This window comes from Danio rerio, chromosome 23 (genome assembly GCF_049306965.1).
Source record: "Danio rerio strain Tuebingen ecotype United States chromosome 23, GRCz12tu, whole genome shotgun sequence".
NCBI classification, from domain to species: Eukaryota; Metazoa; Chordata; class Actinopteri; order Cypriniformes; family Danionidae; genus Danio; species Danio rerio.
In genome coordinates, this window is record NC_133198.1 from 6,637,060 (window position 1) to 6,655,493 (window position 18,434).

The window sequence follows — 18,434 nt, forward strand, 5'->3', positions numbered from 1 at the left end:
TCAGGTTTTTGTCAATATACAGCTCCTGTGTGTAGGGCTAGTTTATTGCGCAGCTCATCCAAAGCCACCGCCTTTGTGATTTTAGTCTGTTGTTGGTAGAAATTATGAAATTATTGGATGTAATGACATGGAAATAATGTGGTAAAAAAAAAAACCTTCCTGGAACTACTTTGGTTGAGTGTTTATCTGAAAATAACTGCATGTCTTGGAATGCTCATCAGCCAAGCATTCAACAGCTTCATAGTATCCCAGAATTTGTTGCATTACTGATTATCAGCACATGTATAGTCACAGCTCTATATGTGTGTGCGGTTGTTTTTCTGACGTTCATTTGAGAGACTTCCTACTCAAGGGCACTACAGAAACGAAGCACACTCTGGTCTGGTGTTTACCTGACAGAAACCAGATCCCCTGAATGCTCTTCCTAACCGCTCCACTACTGCTCTGGCTGTATTTCTAGTTCCACCAGCCCTGGGGAACACAGCTGCCGCTGGGTCTCCACTGGGTGCGGCACGTTTCTATGTGTGTGTGTGTGTTTATGTGTGTCTGTAGAGTCATGAGCAGGCAGATATGAGCGGCTCAAACCTAATATTGCAGACTGCTGGAAGAGTATTTGTTACTGAGGCCCGAGCTGTGAAAACAAGTCAGCAGTTGAGGCTACTTAACCGCCTCACAGGCAAACTGCTGTGGTATTAATGCCACGCTTGTTTTTAAGACTTTTCAGCAAAAGGCTTTTAAAAAAAGCTTATTTTTGGGAAGTGTAAACAATATGCTCACTGATCTGATGATAAGATAAACTGTGCTGTGTATGTTATTGTAAAATTTGTCAGAGTTTATTGCCACTTACTTTACGGCTGTCTGAATTAGGCTGCCATTATTTTCTAAGATATGTGTAAGATTTTTACGTTTTAAGTTTTTTAGGACAACGGTATCTCCAGCAGAAAAGATATCCACAGATATCCACAGACTTTTTTTATATGGTAAAGAAATGTGCATTTTGAAACTAATGAAGACAGCAGGAGTCAATGATTTATTTGAATTATATAGCCCGACATGTTTACTGCTCCAAAATACTTTAAATGTTTCTCAAAATAAAATATATTGTGTTCAAAGGAGGAAAATGTTTTGTTTTTTACCCAGATATTTAAAAAGAATGTATATTAGAGCAGTAATCACAATAACGTGAAACCATTTTTTTTTTTTTCAAGGTTATCATACCGTCACAATCTTATACCGGCCCATGCCTAGTTTGAATTAATTCTGATTGGTCAGTCGCAACATTCCAAGGAATGTTATCCTGAGATGACAAACGCTAAATAACACGGGCTCATCCGGGAACTTTGAATCACCTTGACCTTCAGTGAATGCGTTCAAATCCATATACCTGCATCCACATTCATATGTATCTGCTTATCTGTCACTAGGCATGGGATAACCGTTTTCAAGTTATACCACGGTTTGGAAAAGTCAAGGTTATAAAACCTGTCTAAAATTATAGAATTTAGTTTGAACCCACCGAACCCGGGCAAAGATCTTCAGCTCTAGGTCAGCTTTATTCAGCTAGTTTTGTTTCTGCTTTGCGTTTTTGTCTCATTTTTGTCTGTTTGGTGGTATTTTCTGAATGAATAATGCACAGGTTAGTGTATACTCCATCAGCTGTTTTCATTTCTGTCAGCTTTTAATAAAAAAAATAAAATACACGTGTCATGTCTAAGAGCAATGTTTGGTCTAATTTGTATGTTTTGTGACGAGTATCCATGTAATAAATGGCAAAGTACATCCAGGATGTTTGTTTTCGCAGAATAAAGCTCTTTAATCTTATACAGCAGTGCTCCACTTTGTCAGGCTCCCGATAAGTAGATAGGTGTTTGTTTTTTGTGGTAACAACCTACTGGATGTACTTTATCCCTAACTTTTTACACAACTCTCTGGAATACTTGATTCTCATTGATCACGATATTGCAGGATATGTTATGTAATGTATAACATACATCCAGGCTGTTGATATCACAGAATAAAGTCTGACATGAAACAAATTTTCTGTCACTCTGCTGTTCTTGGCTTTTTGACACCGTCTTGTGACTGAATAAAAATAATATTATTTTTGTAGGCTGCATCCAGTCATTTAAAAACAAATTTTCTGTAAGCTTTACGATGAATTAAACAGCTAATGAATTATAACGGCTCACATCAATGGTTTGTGTCTAATTAGTGGCAAGTAGCCATGTAACAAGCAGGATAATAATACATCTAGCCAGTTCTTTTTCAATGAATAAAGCCCTTCGGTTTTATACAACAGTGCTGGGCCTCTCGTTGGGCTGCTGATAAGCATTTATTCTGCAATTAACAACCGTCTGGAATTTCATTATCCTTTACATATACTATACAATTCATGCATAATTTATAATACATTCTTATAATAATATATAAAATAAATGTACTGTATTGCTGTTATTTTGCCAACCAATTTAAAATCGTACAGTATAGAACATTAGTGATTTCATGTATAATTGAGGTGTTTCTTAATGGCACAGCCAAAATTTGTATAAATAGTATGCCTAATAAGTCCCACTCATTCACAGACTCATTCTTGTGTCTGTATTTAAATCCTCTCCTTCCTCTCCAGGTCACTATGATGGATAAAAGTGCAGCGGAAAGAGCTTGTAAAGATCCCAACCCTATTATTGATGGACGCAAAGCTAATGTCAACCTGGCGTACCTCGGGGCCAAACCACGCAGCCCACTGACAGGTAAATTCCAGCTGAACTTCTCCAATGTAGGGTCCCTGTCTATTAACCCTTAACTGTCAACATATCACAGGCCCTTTTTTCATTACATGTTTAAATGTGATTGTATAGTAACAAACTCTGTCATTTATCATTTTCAAACGTGAACTCAAAAAATGTGATTATTTGAAAACTAATTTTCTGTCACGTTTAAAGGTGAAGTGTGCAGTTTAAAGGGATTGTTCACCCCAAAAAAATGAAAATTCTCTCATAAATGCATACAGAAATGCAATAATCTTAATGGTGGTCAAACAGGTTTTCCAAACACTCGCCCTGTCTTCAGTCAGTAAAAATAGACATCCAAGGTTCAAACTCATGCTATTGGCTGAAATTATCTTATTGTGTCTGAATATTGAAAAGGACATTCTGTTTTGTTGAAACTTAAGAAGTTATGTACTTGTTATTTTAGAAAAAAAGAGTTTAAACTTTAACCAACGGTTACACAAACTTGTTGTATTTATATAAACAAACAAGGCTTTATTTAAATATATGTGGCCTACATTTGCATTATTTGTGTTTTCTAACTTGCACAAAAATCTGAATATTGGATATAGTCCGTTTTGACAATGACATTTGGTATTTTGGGAATCTCTCTTTATTACTCTGTAATTCAGAAAATACCATTAACAGACAGAAAAAAAAAAGTTGTTGTTTTTTAAATAAAATTAGACATGTATAAGCAGCCTTTAGAATAGAAATGAACAAAACTACTATGCTACTAAAGTAGAGATACCTCATTTTGAAAAAAAAAATACAGCCTTTAAAAATATGTATTGTCACTGAAATATACAGACAGACATTGATAAAGTGTTACAAATGCTTAATTGTATACACTACCTGACAATAGTCTTGTCTTCAATCCCAGTTGTAAGAGCAACAAATAATAACTTGACTTCTAATTGATTATTTGAAAAAGTGGCAGAAGGTAGATTTTTCCCATGAATCATCTGTTGAACTGCATCCTAATCATCACAAATACTGCAGAAGACCTATTGGAACTAGCATGGACACAGGATTCTCATAGAAATCAGTCAAGTTTGGTGAAGGAAAAATCATGGTTTGGGGTACATTCAGTATGGGGGCATACGAGAGATCTGCAGAGTGGATAGCAGCATCAACAGCCTGAGGGATCAAGACATTTGTACTTAAACAAACCACAGGAGAGGACAAATTCTTCAGCAGGATAGCGCTCCTTCTCATACTTAAGCCTTCACATCAAGGTTCCTGAAAGTAAAGAAGGTCAAAGTGCTCCAGAATTGGCCAGCCCAGTCACCAGAAATGAACATTATTGAGCATGTCTGGGGTAAGATGGAAGAGCCATTGAAGAAGCTCATGGGAGTCATACACAATATGAATTTGGTTTCCACTGCACCATGACTTAATATTCTATACTGGATATTATTTCTGTTAAGTGACAAGACTTTTGTTTAAGCAATGTCAGATCTTACTGTCCTGATTAATTAAAAATAAAGGCATGATCATATTTTATTTTGGTAAAATAAGTGTAATCTAGATCTGATACCAAATGATCAACTTGATGTCAAATTAGTATTTGTTGTTCAGGCAACAAGATTTTGACAGGTAGAGTGATGGATATAATTTTTTTTTTTTTTTTTTTGCATTACACTGAAAAAAACACTTAATGAAAAGCCAATAAGCCCCAAAATCTTAAAATCGACAGCCTTCAGTGTCTGGCCTGACGAACTGAATTGTAATGTAGCTTGAGGTTTTTCTGGCCACCTTCTTGTCACTTTTACTTGTTGACGGTTACACGGTGGGTGAATCATACTGGCAAAAAAAACTGATGCATGTTTTCATCATATCATGCCCTGAGTATCATCAAATCTCCAAAACACACACACACACACACATCTCACACTTCTTTTTAACGGCTAGTTTGACGGGTTTGCCCTGTCAAGAATTTGCAGCCGTCCCACATTTGCATCTCTGCATGCGTGTGAATGCATTGGCAGAAAGAAGTGATATATGGTCACTCAGCACGTCTGTCTGTTCGTTCGGCCTCCAGCTTTGCATTTGTGTGTGTTTTGTGGCTGATTTGTCAGGAAAGAGGAAGAGTGTTGTGGAGGGAGCGTAAAGCTTGAGCACCTGTCCTAACACACCATATTCACACAGAAACAGCGGCGATTTCAGCTTCTGCTCTCGCTCTCGTCCCAACATGCCTATTTGCTCTGTTCTCTGCCGTAGTGGCCTTCGTCATGTCATTCACTTCTCGCTTATTTGGAAAACATTAGGCATTTAATGTGTAACGGTCAGGGTTAAGTGGAGATATTGAAAGTGATTAAGAGTGTAACTAGCAAGTGTCAATTAAAAAGAATTGTCTGAAAGCCAGTGCTTCAATGCATTTAAAATAACGTAAACAAAATGTTGACTCAGTAAATTCTCTGTATTTACTACATGTATTAGGGGCAAGTCTGAAAAATGTTAATATTTGTTTTATTCTTGGAAGATCTGATAACATTTCTTCAGAATCTCGAATAAATATGTTATAATTTGGTCTTTTTTTTTTGGAATAATTGCACTTATTTCATTTCAACTACTTTTTTGGTCATTACATTTCACTTAAAAATAAAACTATATATCAAAAATCCAGAGAAACTGAGTATTTATATGGTTTTGAGCATCAACAGAATACAAAATAATACATCTCTCGTCTTTTTTCATATATTACTGTCAGTGTTGGGGAGTAAGTAGTTACATGTAACGGCGTTGCGTAATTTAATTACAAAATAAAAGTAACAGTAATTTGTTACAGTTACTGAGGAAAATTGTGTAATTTAATTACAGTTACTTGTGAAAAGGTTAAAGATTACAAATGTGGTAACATCTAAAATTTTTCTTAAAATCTGGGATATGTTGGATAATACTAATCTGTTGCTTTGCCTGTTTTTGATATGACTTCTGCTAAGGCCATTTATTGAAGCGGTGCTACTCTAATGCTTTTGATTTTCGGCGCACCCACAGGCGTAAATCCCGAAGGGAACATGTCCTCAGTATAAACGCTTGAAAATGATTTAGTTAAAAATGCCCATTAGAAACTTAAAAGTAATCAAATGTAATTAGTTGCTTTACTTTAATAAAGTAATCCAAAAGAAGTGTAACCTATTACATTTTAAGTAGGGTAATTTGTAGTCCGTATTCTATTACATTTCAAAAGTAACCTCCCCAACACTGATACTGTATCGATTGCCTTTTTTTATAGTCCGATATTGGATTAAGTTTAAAGCTATCAGCATATTGGCAATAATATAAAAAGCTGGCATAGATGGTTTATTAATTAGAAGGAAATAAGCTGCACATCTTTTAAATAATCAATTATTTTTCTCAAGTAAACTTTTTAAAAACTTATTTACAGCGATGAAAATAAGTATTGAACACATCATGTTTTTACCTGGGAATAATATTTCTAAAGGAGCTGTTGACATGGAATTAAACCAGATTTAGGTAAAAACCTAAACAATACAAACATTAAAATAAAACAACAAAAAAAGTGTAATAATAATGAAATTACAGAAGGAGAAAGTACTGAACTACTAAGGTTTTTCAGGTGATGGCAGCTTAAAGATGCCTCATATGGAGAATGAAGTCACATGAATTGCTCTGGTGTGAGCTTTTCACAGAAATCCTGATGGTTGTGTGGTTTCGTCTATCAAATCTGATTTTTTATTTGGATTTTATATTGGATTCAGGTCAGGTGATTGGCTGGGCCATTCTACAGCTTGATTTTCGTTCTCTAAAACCATTTGAGTTTCCTCAGAATCAACTTCATTATCCTGTTTGGGGAAACCAAAATTGCAGCAAGGTGCTATAAGACAGGCGAAGTTCCACGTACACATTAACAAAATATTACCACACAACATACAATACATCATTTATTTAGATGCATCTCCCTCCCCGCTGGACTCATTTAATGACCTAATGGCCACCATAATAAAATCATTTCTAATTCTGTTTGGCCTGCTTATAGGAACTCTAAATGATCTCCTGGTATAAGTACAGTTTAAGTCAGAATTATAATTTTTTTTCTTTTTTTAATATTACCTGATATATGTTTAACAGAGCAAGGATTATTTTACAGTATGTCTAATAATATTTTTTCTTGTGGAGAAAGTCCTGTTAGTTTTATTTCGGCTAGAACAAAAGCAGTTTTTAGATTTTTAAAATCCATTTTAGGGTCAAAATTATTAACTTTAAGTTATTTATATGTGTATATATATATATATATATATATATATATATATATATATATATATATATATATTTTTTTTTTTTTTTTTTTTTATTTATTTATTTTTTTTTTACGATAGTCTACAGAACAAACCAATAACTTGCCTAATTACCCTAACCTGCCTAGTTAACCTAATTAACCTAGTTACGCCTTTAAATGTCACTTTAAGCTGTATAGAAAAGTCTTGAAAAATATCTAGTCAAATATTATTTACTGTCATCATGGCAAAGATAAAATAAAGCAGTTATCAGAAATGAATTATTAAAACTATTATGTTTAGAAATGTGTTAAGAAAATCTTCTCTGTTAAATAGAAATTGGGGGAAAAAATAAACAAGGGGGCTAATAATTCTGACTTCAATTGTACATAGTAACAATACGAGCTGCACATTTCAGCTTTTAAACCCTCCGCCATGTCTTGCTCAATTGTACAACTGTAAATCTATTGTACACATACTTCTTGTTTGTTACATATAAAGCACTCAGTCCTTTTTTATCCTCAAATTAATATTGGTACAGCTAAAACTGAACGAAGCAAACTCTCCAGAATTACTCCACTATCGTCCTCTGATTCATTCATCCTCTTCTTTTCTACTTAGCCTGTATTTGACATTCACATTTATAATTCTGTCCTCCACAAGCACACGCTCTTTAGCCTCTAATTGGCTCTCGTTCTCTCCATTCAGCCAACATGCACTTCTGTTTTTTTTTTGTTCTGTTTTTCATCTCCTCCTGTCTGTTTGCTCTCATGAAGTCACTCATGTGAAAAACGCCAGGCTGTCTGTTCTCCAGCGTAACAGTGAATCTGCCCGGACACAGATCAGAAACATCTCTCGCCTCGATGCCTGTTCAACACACATACACAGACGCGCGTGCATGTACGCGCACGCACACACACACACACACACACAAGCTCAACAGCCTCACCAGCAGCACTGCTGTATTTGCATAAACACACTTCTCTCTGAACACAAACCTTATGGTGAGCATAATGCAACATGCTTGTGTCTTCATCTTTTTCCTTTAAGTTTGTGTCCATTACACTTGGCTCAAGGAGGAGACGTTCATTTTAGTGCTTGATTTAAATTTTAAAAATGGATAAACGTGTAATTTATTCAGTAAATAACTTGAACACATTTATTTTACATTAGGCATATTTTTTTTTTATTTGAAACAACGTTATTTATTATTTGTTTATTATTTGTTTATTATTAAGTAAATTATTCATCCTACTGAATTCTTGTGGATTTTATATTTTTTTGTATTTTTTTATTTTTGTAATTTTGATTATAACGACAACAACAAACTAACAGGCAAACAATAAATAAATAATAATCTAGAGCAGGGGTCACCAATCTCGTTCCTGGAGGTCCGCTGCACTGCAGGGTTTAGCTTAGGAGGCGGTGTTTAACAGAGTGAGAGTGACGTAACTGAAGAGCGCGGAGGGATCCGGTGGTGAGGGGTGAGAACGGGTTATTATTTGAGGCCTGGGAGGGAGACGCATGATTTCCGGGAGATTGTCACTCGTTCACGTGCATCCAGGAGTCTCTATGCATTTGCGGGAGACTCCTGGAACTTCTGGGAGACTTGGGATGTCTGAATAACATGTTTAACATCTATAGTGAGACGCGATCCAGCGGTACATACTTGATAAATTGTTTGACGTGCACTGCTCACTGGAGCTCAGACAAGTGCATGACGGTGTGTGTGTGTGATCATATCATGTGTGTTTTCAGCGGAAGGAGGGCTGTCCAGAAATGCTAGGTGTGGATCAATTTCTTTCTAAAATGCCATTTTAATACTAAGATGTATTAGAGTAAACGGGGCCTGAGTGTGTATTTTTGCGAGCGTGTTTGCAACAGGGGCATGCGAAGGATCGGCGATGCTGGCTCAGCATCATGTTGTCTATTGGCCATCGGCGATGGACGATGGCATCGTCTATCGGCCCAACCCTAATTCCAACTAAGACCTAGGCCAGGGATGGGCAAACTTGATCCTCGAGGGCCGGTGTCCCTGGAGAGTTTTGTTCCAACACTAGTCAAACACACCTGAACAAACTAATCAGGGTCTTCAAGATCACTTGAACTCTATAGGGAGGTCTGTTTGAATAGGGTTGGAGCTAAACTATGCAGCACACTGGCCCTCCAGGATCAAGTTTGCCCACACCTGACCTAGGCTGTCTATAAAAAAGTTCAACAAAGACAGATTTTTTTTCTGACGAAACTTAGATTGTATAATCGTATAATATTATAAACAATTTGTTGAAATAGTTTCATCTTTCTGCATTGTAGCTTGGTACGTTAATCGGAGTCTGTCAAATAAGGACAGGTTGTGTAGCCTTGTGAAGATGGCAGACGCGATCATCGGATTTAAGCAAACTGGTTTAATGCTACTTTACCATAATATTATTTAAAAGAGAGCTCAGGGTATCCAATGCACCCCGGATCACCGGGGAGATCATTAGTCAACCGCTAAAAAATTTTGATTAGCCTGTGACCCCCAAAATAACAATGCCAGTGACTTGGGATCCAAGTGAATGATCAGTGATGTGTAATGTTGACTTCACCTAATGAAACTGGTGGCCACAATGTTTTCAGTACAAGTCTATTCTTGGATTTATTTTGGAGACCTCCAATCAGAGATCATTCTCAATGTTCAATTGTGGCCTGTATGTATTTTATTGTATTTGATTGTCATAATGGACTCAGAAAATTTAGCCTGGTGCTGTAAAATCAATCTGCTGCACCTGACACTATTGCTGTGTGGATAATCTAATGTAAACACACAATCCTATAAAGGAAAAAAGGGTATTTTGTTGTTTTATATGTAATTACTAACTACTATTTTTATCATTTGTGGGTTATGGATAAAATATGGTCATTCTAACAGTTTAATATAATTTATTTGACTTTTGGAAATCACCAAGCGACCCTCGGTCATTGTCCCGTGACCCCAATATTGGCAATCACTGATACAATACACAATGTTAGGTCGTTGAAATAAGAAATAGTAAATAACACATTTTATATATATATATATATATATATATATATATATATATATATATATATATATATATATATATATATATGTGTGTGTGTGTGTGTGTGTGTGTGTGTGTGTGTGTGTGTGTGTGTGTGTGTGTGTCTGAATATAATTTTAGATGAATAAGAAATAAATAAATTAAATGATAATATTAAATTAAAAATCTTGTATATTTTCACTTTTTCCCTCATTATTGATGATTGTCAGAAACTGGAATTATATTATATAAAATTTAAAGCAAAGACTGAAAAACTAATTAAGATACAGTAAATAGAGCACAAAAGTCCAGTTTAAATTTAATTTTTGTTAGGAGAGAAACTTAACAATAACTGACAATAAGTTTAATAAACGGCTCTGATATTTTTAGTTGATTATACTAGCTTTTTTACCCATCTGTTCAGATTATATCAGCTTAGTTTTAAACCAGTTGTGTTGAATACCCTAATAATTGCCCAAAAACTACATTAACCATAATGTTTTACAAAATATTCCACCAATCATTATGTAGCAATGAGCAAAGAGTGCCAGAAAAAAATCTTTAGCTCCGCCTATTTCCATTAAGTTTACTTTCAGAAAAAAAGTTAGAAAAGCTTCATGTGTTGGTACTTTTTCAGCACTATTACACTATAAATGTGCTCACTATTAAAATAACTTTCCTTAGAGGGATTGAGTAATAATCAATTATTAACTAATGTAAAAATACTGTTCTTCAAGATAAGCATACAGGGAAACTTGGAAGCAAAATATCAAGGGCATATCATGTAGGTCTGTTCTGAAGTCTTGTCAAAGTCCCATCTTTGACACTGGTTTTAAAGTGCTAAATGTTAGTGTATCAGTTTTATTAATTTCCAGCTCTAATGTTGACTAAAAATGGGTTTCAGATTTCATTTTCTGCTGTTTTAGGCAGATTTTATTTAAGTTATTTCTAGCATCCCTCTTGTTGTTATTGGGTATTTATGGAGTCACTGTTACGTCTTGCCCCATAAACTTCTTCTCTAAGTGCATTACTGTGCAAACATAATTTCTTCAGTTTATAAACTGATATCGTCACCTTGGAATTTTAAGGTTCTATCTGCATTCTGAATAATTTTAAGAAATTGAGCTTCAAAGTTTTTCATTCCATAGCAAACAGTATGTGTGTAACATTTGTTTTTTTACGTAAGTCTTAATGTAATCAACCTAAAAAACATCCCATACTGTAAATAAGTTGTCAAATAATAATACAGTTGAAACCAGAAGCTTACATACACTGTAAAAAAGGCATATAACCAATTAAAAAAGTCAGATGTTAATGTGATTAATCTTTTTCAAATTTTTATGCTCAAATTTGTTATGCTTAATAGCAGAATAATGAGATGTATCTATATATATTTAAAATTGATATAAGTTTTCTTGAAAGTCAAGTTTGCATACAATAAGATTATTATCCCTCTGAAAAGCTCAGATGATGATGTCAAGGTTTTGGAAGTTTCTGATTGGCTAATTGGCAACATTTGAGTTAATTGGAGGCACAACTGTGGAATAGTATTTAAGGAAAACCTCAAACACACTGCTTACTTGTGTGACAACATGGGAAAATCAACAAGTTAGAATCAACAAAAAATACATCACAATTTGCTAAATTACACTGGGAAAAATAATAGTTTTTTGGAGACGAGTGCTGTGGTCTGATGGAACTAGGATTAAACTGACTAAAGTCATCCATGTTTGGAAGAACCTTAAACTGTCAACAATTGTGACCCCGGGTACATTTCTGGAAACTGAGATTGATACATCAACTTAAAGCTTTCCATTGGTGGACGGTGGTTAGGACAACATTTAGCTAAGATTCAACTACTGGAAATTCTGGAATCTCAGGGTTTGAAAAAAAATTTAATATTGAGATATTTGACTTGAAAGTTGTCCAAAAGAAGTGCTTAGAAATGCACATGAGGTTGGTTGTCAAATGTATGCAGATGACACAATTATTTATGTAACAGCAGGAACTTCACAGAAGGCTGCAGAAATGTTAACCAAAGGAACTGGTTTGTATTTCCCTGTGGCTGCAGGACAACTGTTTAACTCTGAACTATAACAAAACAGTTTTTCCTTTAAAAAACAGTACTGGATATATTTAAAATCCAAATTGACCAAAAGGAAATCAAGGAAGTTAGTGAATTGAGACAAATTTAAACTGCTTTTGTATGATAAGACCATATATCTCCTAAAGCAGCGCAAATGTTTGTGCATGCTATACTATTATCACGTATGTCTTACTGTGCAATAATCTGTGGTCATGCTACTCAGTTAGTTGTTAAGGCTGTAATTTCACTTTACAAACAAACTTTAAAAGTAATGGATCAGTAACTAGTAAAATGGCACCATTGTCAAATTCTTAAATATATAACTTAAGTTTTGATGGTTTTTTTAAAGTTCTCTTTTTAAAAAAAAACTCGTCTAAGTGTATACATGATCTTGCACCTAAAGTAGTCTGTGAGTTGATACATAAATTCAGCAGTGATGGGACGAAGACTAGATGGGCAGTAACGGAGTCGGAGTGGGACTCCTTTTCAGCCCTGGAGTTTCAAGCCTTAGACTGGCCCACCTCAGTTCACGACAAACGATATTTCTAATGACAGTTTCACGTATTTTTCAAGAAAACAGCTGCTTTAGAACTTCAAATGTTTTTCATAAATATGAGAACCGTAAAGAGTAGCTAAATCTCCAACACTATTCTTTAAAACATCACAATATCCTTTCCTGCAATATCTGAATATACATTCTGTGCAAGATATTCAGTGCTTTGTAATGGTGGTTACAAAAAATAAAAAAATATGTACACCTACACAAGTAACCCAAACAGTATTATATGTCTTAACAATAAAAATGAAATAAAAATAATAATAATTAGGTGAGGTTTAAACTCAGGTCGGCAGCGTCGTAATGCAACATGCTGACCACTAGACCATCTATTGATGGCTTAATCTTTTTGTCCCCTTATTAGATTTCTGATCAAGTTATGTCAGATGTATTAATGTAGTGAAACATCTGATTTTAATTGAGCAGGTGTAATATTCATTAATATTAATTATTCAAATTCTTATATACACTAAGGTGCTGCTGTTTAGGGTCGAATGATAGTTACTGCATGATTAACCTGCAGGCTGCATTTTGCTTACGGGGCTGCGAGAAAATAAATAAAACAGTGGAGCTGCTGCAAAATAATGTATCAAAAGAGTGAGTCAGTAGTCAAATAAACAAATAAATGAAAAAAGTGCGACTGCTGAGAGTGCAAGCAGCTAGGGACACTGATGATGCAACCACAACTGATGCGATCGGCTCTCTTTCAAATAGACTAGACAAAAGGTGATGAACATGCACCCACAGTCTTGCTGCTTTCAAGAGCTCCAGATTTGTCTTATCGTAAGCAGCACCGGTTGCTTTCGCTTTAACTATTCTTCGAACAGATTATTTGTGGGTCTAATGTTAACCGTGTGTGTGTGTGTGATCATCCTTTCATTATCACATGATATGTTTTTTTTTTTACCTGCTTTCTTTTACGTTAATATGGCTTAATTTTTTTTTTACAATAACATTGCTTTAATAGATTAACTCCCCATTTATGTGTAGTTAACTGTGATCTAGGACCTTTAGCCAGGACAGATTCCTGTGCATATGTTTTGTTAAATAAAAAGTATAGTATACAGCTTTGTTTTAACACATTTAAAACTTGTGGCTAAGAAATAATTGCTTGTTTATGTTTGGTGTCGTCAGAGATAAATTTGGTAAATCCTTCATTTTGAGCTTTGAAAAGGATGTGAAATAAAAACGAATTGTAAGACTATGAAACTATAGATAACGCAAAATCCAAATCAAGTCATTTTAGCATGTCAAAGTCATGTTTATGTGTATAAAATATACTTTCCCAACAATAAAATTGTGGGATCACAGTGACTGGTGATCAAAAAAGTTAATTTCAAGCCCTGCTTACTATGTATTTTCTTTTACAATGGCTTTTCCCACAAATATACATGTGTAACTTAACCAGGGTCACGTTTGCTCACTCTCGAGACTCTGGTTGTGATTTCAGTCTGTTGTTTTTTTGTCTTGCGGTCACAGGCTATTCTACTGGAGTCCAGCAGGTCCATCCGACCCTCATCCAGAGGCAGTATGGGTAAGCATGTCTCTTCATTCTGCTAATGTCAGGGGTGACGGAGTGCCGCATGTGCAGAAATAGCATCAAATCTTAGCATGACCCCTCACAAACAGCCCTGTCAAAACTGCAGTTTCATTTAGCCCAAAACTGTCAGTTATTCTTAACAAACCGGCTGCGTCTCAAACGTCCCGTCTCAGTTTGTCTCGCTCCATCTGAGGACTTTAGTGAGGCTCTTCCTCAGCAGTGTTTTTAGAGTCTTTCTCTCTGCGGTTAACATTCACATCTCTCCCTTTTCTAAATGGGTTGTCTGTGTTGGTGTCTGGGTTTCTCTCGGTCTACACTCTTCCTCTTTCTGCATTTCCCTCTTTCTTTCTTTCTGTTGGTGTTTCTCTTTCTTTTACACTCTCTTTTGGATCCTGTTTGACCTGTTTGCTGTCGGTTAGGTCACCACCTGCCTCAAGTCTGCTAACCAGCCAGGTGTTATGCAAAACAAACCTTCATCTCTCTCTCTCTTTCTCTCTCTCTTTTTCTCTCTCTCTCTCTCTCTCTCTCTCCCTCTCCCTCTCTCCGTCTGCTTCTGTACACATCTTTCTTGTTCCCCATCTTAACCACCCACCCACACACACACACACAAACATTTTTTTCAACATGGAGTAATACTACTTATGAAAAAATGGAAATCTCTCATTGTTTACATTCACAGAAGCAAGCCCACAAGCATTTTTCTGTTTTCAGATTTTGTTTGAAAAACTTCTATTTAAAACCAGAAAAGTAAAGTTCGTAGACTAACTTTATGGTGGCTTGAGAAAGCCTCGTCTGAAAGTTTAAAGTAGCTTTAAAAGTTACATGATTTAAGTTTGAAACAGTTGGTATAGATCGATAACTACATATAGGTTAGCAGGTTTTTACAGTGGATTGGCATGTTTCCTGCTAGGTGGTTGTTAGGGTATTTCTAGGGTGTTCTAGGTGGTTGCTAAGGTGTTGCTATACGGTTGCTAAGTTGTTCTGAGTGGTTGCTTGGCAGTTGCTAACATAAACTACTAGGGATTCACCGATACCATTTTTTTGGAACTGATCTGATCTTGTTACCAAAACTCTGAGTATCGACCGATACAGATACTATCCCGATACTTTTCCGTTTTTTTGTTTTTTTTTTAATAACATAATACAGTTTCTATAGTTCTGGTGATAAACTCAAATAATAAATCTTCTTTAGTAAAAAATAACAGCCCTCTAAGCCTTCTGTATATGACAGATGACACAATCTAACTAAACATGATGCTTGCTATAAACTATTGGCTACATTATTTTAGCATTCGTTATGACATTGATATGATCTGTTGGGGTCCAGCTGATGTTTCCTTTTTAATATTAAGATTTTTCTATGAAATCTGTACTAGGCTGCCACTATTGACACTAATCATTGGTAAAATAACCAGCTTTTTAGCAAAGCCTGATATTTTCCTGCAGGTTTGAAACAGACTGAACTGTCTGAGGCCAGTTTAACTTAATAAGCATTCTCTCGCCTAAACTCGCCACGAGTGAGACTGAAAAACTGAAAAATTATCTTTTTGTCTGAAAAATTATCTTTTTTAAATGAATTTTGTTTGGTATAATTTGTTGCTTATAATTTTTGTTGGTCAGTTATCTACAAAATAAACAAGAAGATTTGAGATGGAGTTTAAAACAAGGTCCGCTTATATGCTTCAGTGCTCACACTGACTAACAGGTTGGTTAGATAAAATATTAATATATAAAATTACAGTGAAATATTCACAGTTTCAAAGAAGCATATATTAGACTTAATTATTTTCTGTTAATGACAGTCCATATGCGCCGCGCTGTCAGTTTTACTTTTTTCTAATTAGATGTTTTAAAATCTGCTTGATTCTTTTAAAATCGAAAGCAGCGCCCATAAATTGGTGTTTTTCCATAAGATACACCTTAGTGAATGTTTTATTTTAAGTGTGTTGTCTTAAGTGTGCTTTTAGTCATTTTATTCTATTCAAAGCAGCACTCAGATGTTATTTTATCCTGGAAAACATGGCATGAGAGTTGCATGTGTTAGATGTTTTTTTTTGTTTTTGTTTTTTTTGCATGTGCGATCAATTCCTGATCCTTTGCAGAAACCTTTAATCAAACGTAAGGTAATGTAATTACTTTTCGATGTGCTAAAATATTTGTTTATGAATGTTATTTTTAAAAAGCATATATACATATTAAAACTGTAAAACAGACTGCATGATCTAATCGGAAATAAAGAAAATTAGTTATCCATTTCATTATTTAATGCATAAAATAGGTTAGTCTTTTTTTATAAAGTGTGTTTAATTGATCTGAAACTTTTAATTACTCTTTTTTTTTTTCTTGTAAATAATAAAAGTTGCATCAGATTGATGAAAACGAACCTGAATACCCGTATGAACAAGGCCACTATGATTTTTTTTTTACATTGAAACAATTGAATACAGTGTCTTCTGTGTATATGACTGGCAAAGGCGTCAGAAAGAACCTGCTGAATCTCTGCGAATATTTGATTAACTAATAAAACAGTTTAGTGATGTTAGTAATGCATAGAAAAATGCAAAGCAGATTTCTCCTAAGCTCATTAACCCACTGATGACAGCCACTTTGTGATGGTTTGTAAGGGTTTAATGAGGTTTTTTGTCTTACCTTGGGATGTTTGGACTAAACAGGAGCGAAGGCTACCTGATCAACACTGCATTCCTCAAAAAAACCCAAAATAACTCTTGCAATCTAGACGCAGTCCCCTCATGCTTGTGATACGGGACAGTCCGTAAACTCCACCCATTAAAATAACAGCTTGATCTTTATACTGTGAAATGGGGACCATGTTTAATTATTAATCGTGGGCCAAAACTATCATTGTAGTGAAAATATTACGATTAATCGTGCAGCTTTACTACACGCTTTATACACTTTTCTCAGACAGGCATTAATATTTTCACACTTTACTCCCGTTTAAACATTCAAAGTTCAAACCTTTGTAGAAAAATAAATCAAATATTATAGAGTAAAACCAAAGATCAGAACCATTTGATCTGTGTTTATTTTTTCCGTAATATCGCCCTATAGCCACGTAACTTGTACCTTCCTTTAGCATGTCCAGAAGTCCAACTTTGTGTGCGATAGTTAGCATCTTCTTCTGCCTTTTGGGCGCTACCGCAGGTGACAGTGCAGAACGATTTGTCAACATTGTAGGGAGAAAACCTGCAAGCATACAGTACAGCACTTCAGAGTCACACTGCTAGCGATCAAAGATTCATGGTAATTTGACAAGCTAAACTCATTGTGTACTGTACATGACACACCGCACAGAGGAGATTGATTGACAATGGTGTACAGCCAGCCAGGATGCAGAACACAACGCACTAACGCAGAACGCTGAAGAAAAAAAGCATGTCAAATTACACAAAAACAATCTGCGAGGCTGCGAAAAGTGAACCACGTTATATTGAGGGACCACTGTATTATGTTAATTTTACACACAAAGTACCTGAGTTCAGCACATGTATTAACAGAAATGGAGCATTTTGCTTTAATCAGCTATATATTTATATCTAAAAAACATTTGAGTCCCCTGTTTATTTCAGGTAATTATGTTTTAAATCTGGTTGTGAATTGAGGCTCTAATTCTTGTGAATAACCATTCTCTGTGGGATCTAGTGCTGTTTTTGCTGCATAACCTTTTTTTTTTTTTTTTTTTTGAGGGTCCTGTCCACATCTGTGGGGTCTTTATTTAGACCGTCTGTGTGGTGGCTGGGGTTTGAACAGGTGTCTTTTACATATTGCGAGTCTGTTTGCATTGTCAGTTGATAGTGCTGCTTTTTAACCATAGACATTAGCTTTTTTTGTTCTCAGTCAAATAGCCAGCATTAGTTATAAAGGACTAAAAAACACATCTTTGAAGTTAGCAGCACCATTGTAAATGTCCAACAGGCTTCATACAAGTCTTAATATGTCAGCTGAAAAGGGTTATTTGAACAAAGGCTAACAGCATTCAGATTAAGGGTATCATGACAGTGAGTATGTGTACATGGACATCAGTAATCAAATGGTTTGCCTTAATCTGAATAAGACACTAATATGTTCAAGGTGTTTACATTAAAGTTGCTTTTTAAATGTTCCTTTCATGATCCTGTTTTATATGTTATAGCACATAATTCGTTTAATGTCATTGCTTCACCACACTATTCACATTT

General features: G+C 35.2%; 1 protein-coding gene across 2 annotated transcripts in view; it reads left to right on the forward strand.

The window, feature by feature from the left end:
• The window catches only part of rbm38 (RNA binding motif protein 38), a 199,313-nt gene that overhangs the window by 11,654 nt on the left and 169,225 nt on the right, over nt 1–18,434 (forward strand). The window contains 2 exon segments of one of the 2 annotated variants that reach the window (NM_001110127.1): nt 2,627–2,750; nt 14,175–14,229. In NM_001110127.1, coding sequence (NP_001103597.1) covers nt 2,627–2,750; nt 14,175–14,229 — 179 coding nt within the window. 2 annotated transcript variants of the gene reach the window in all.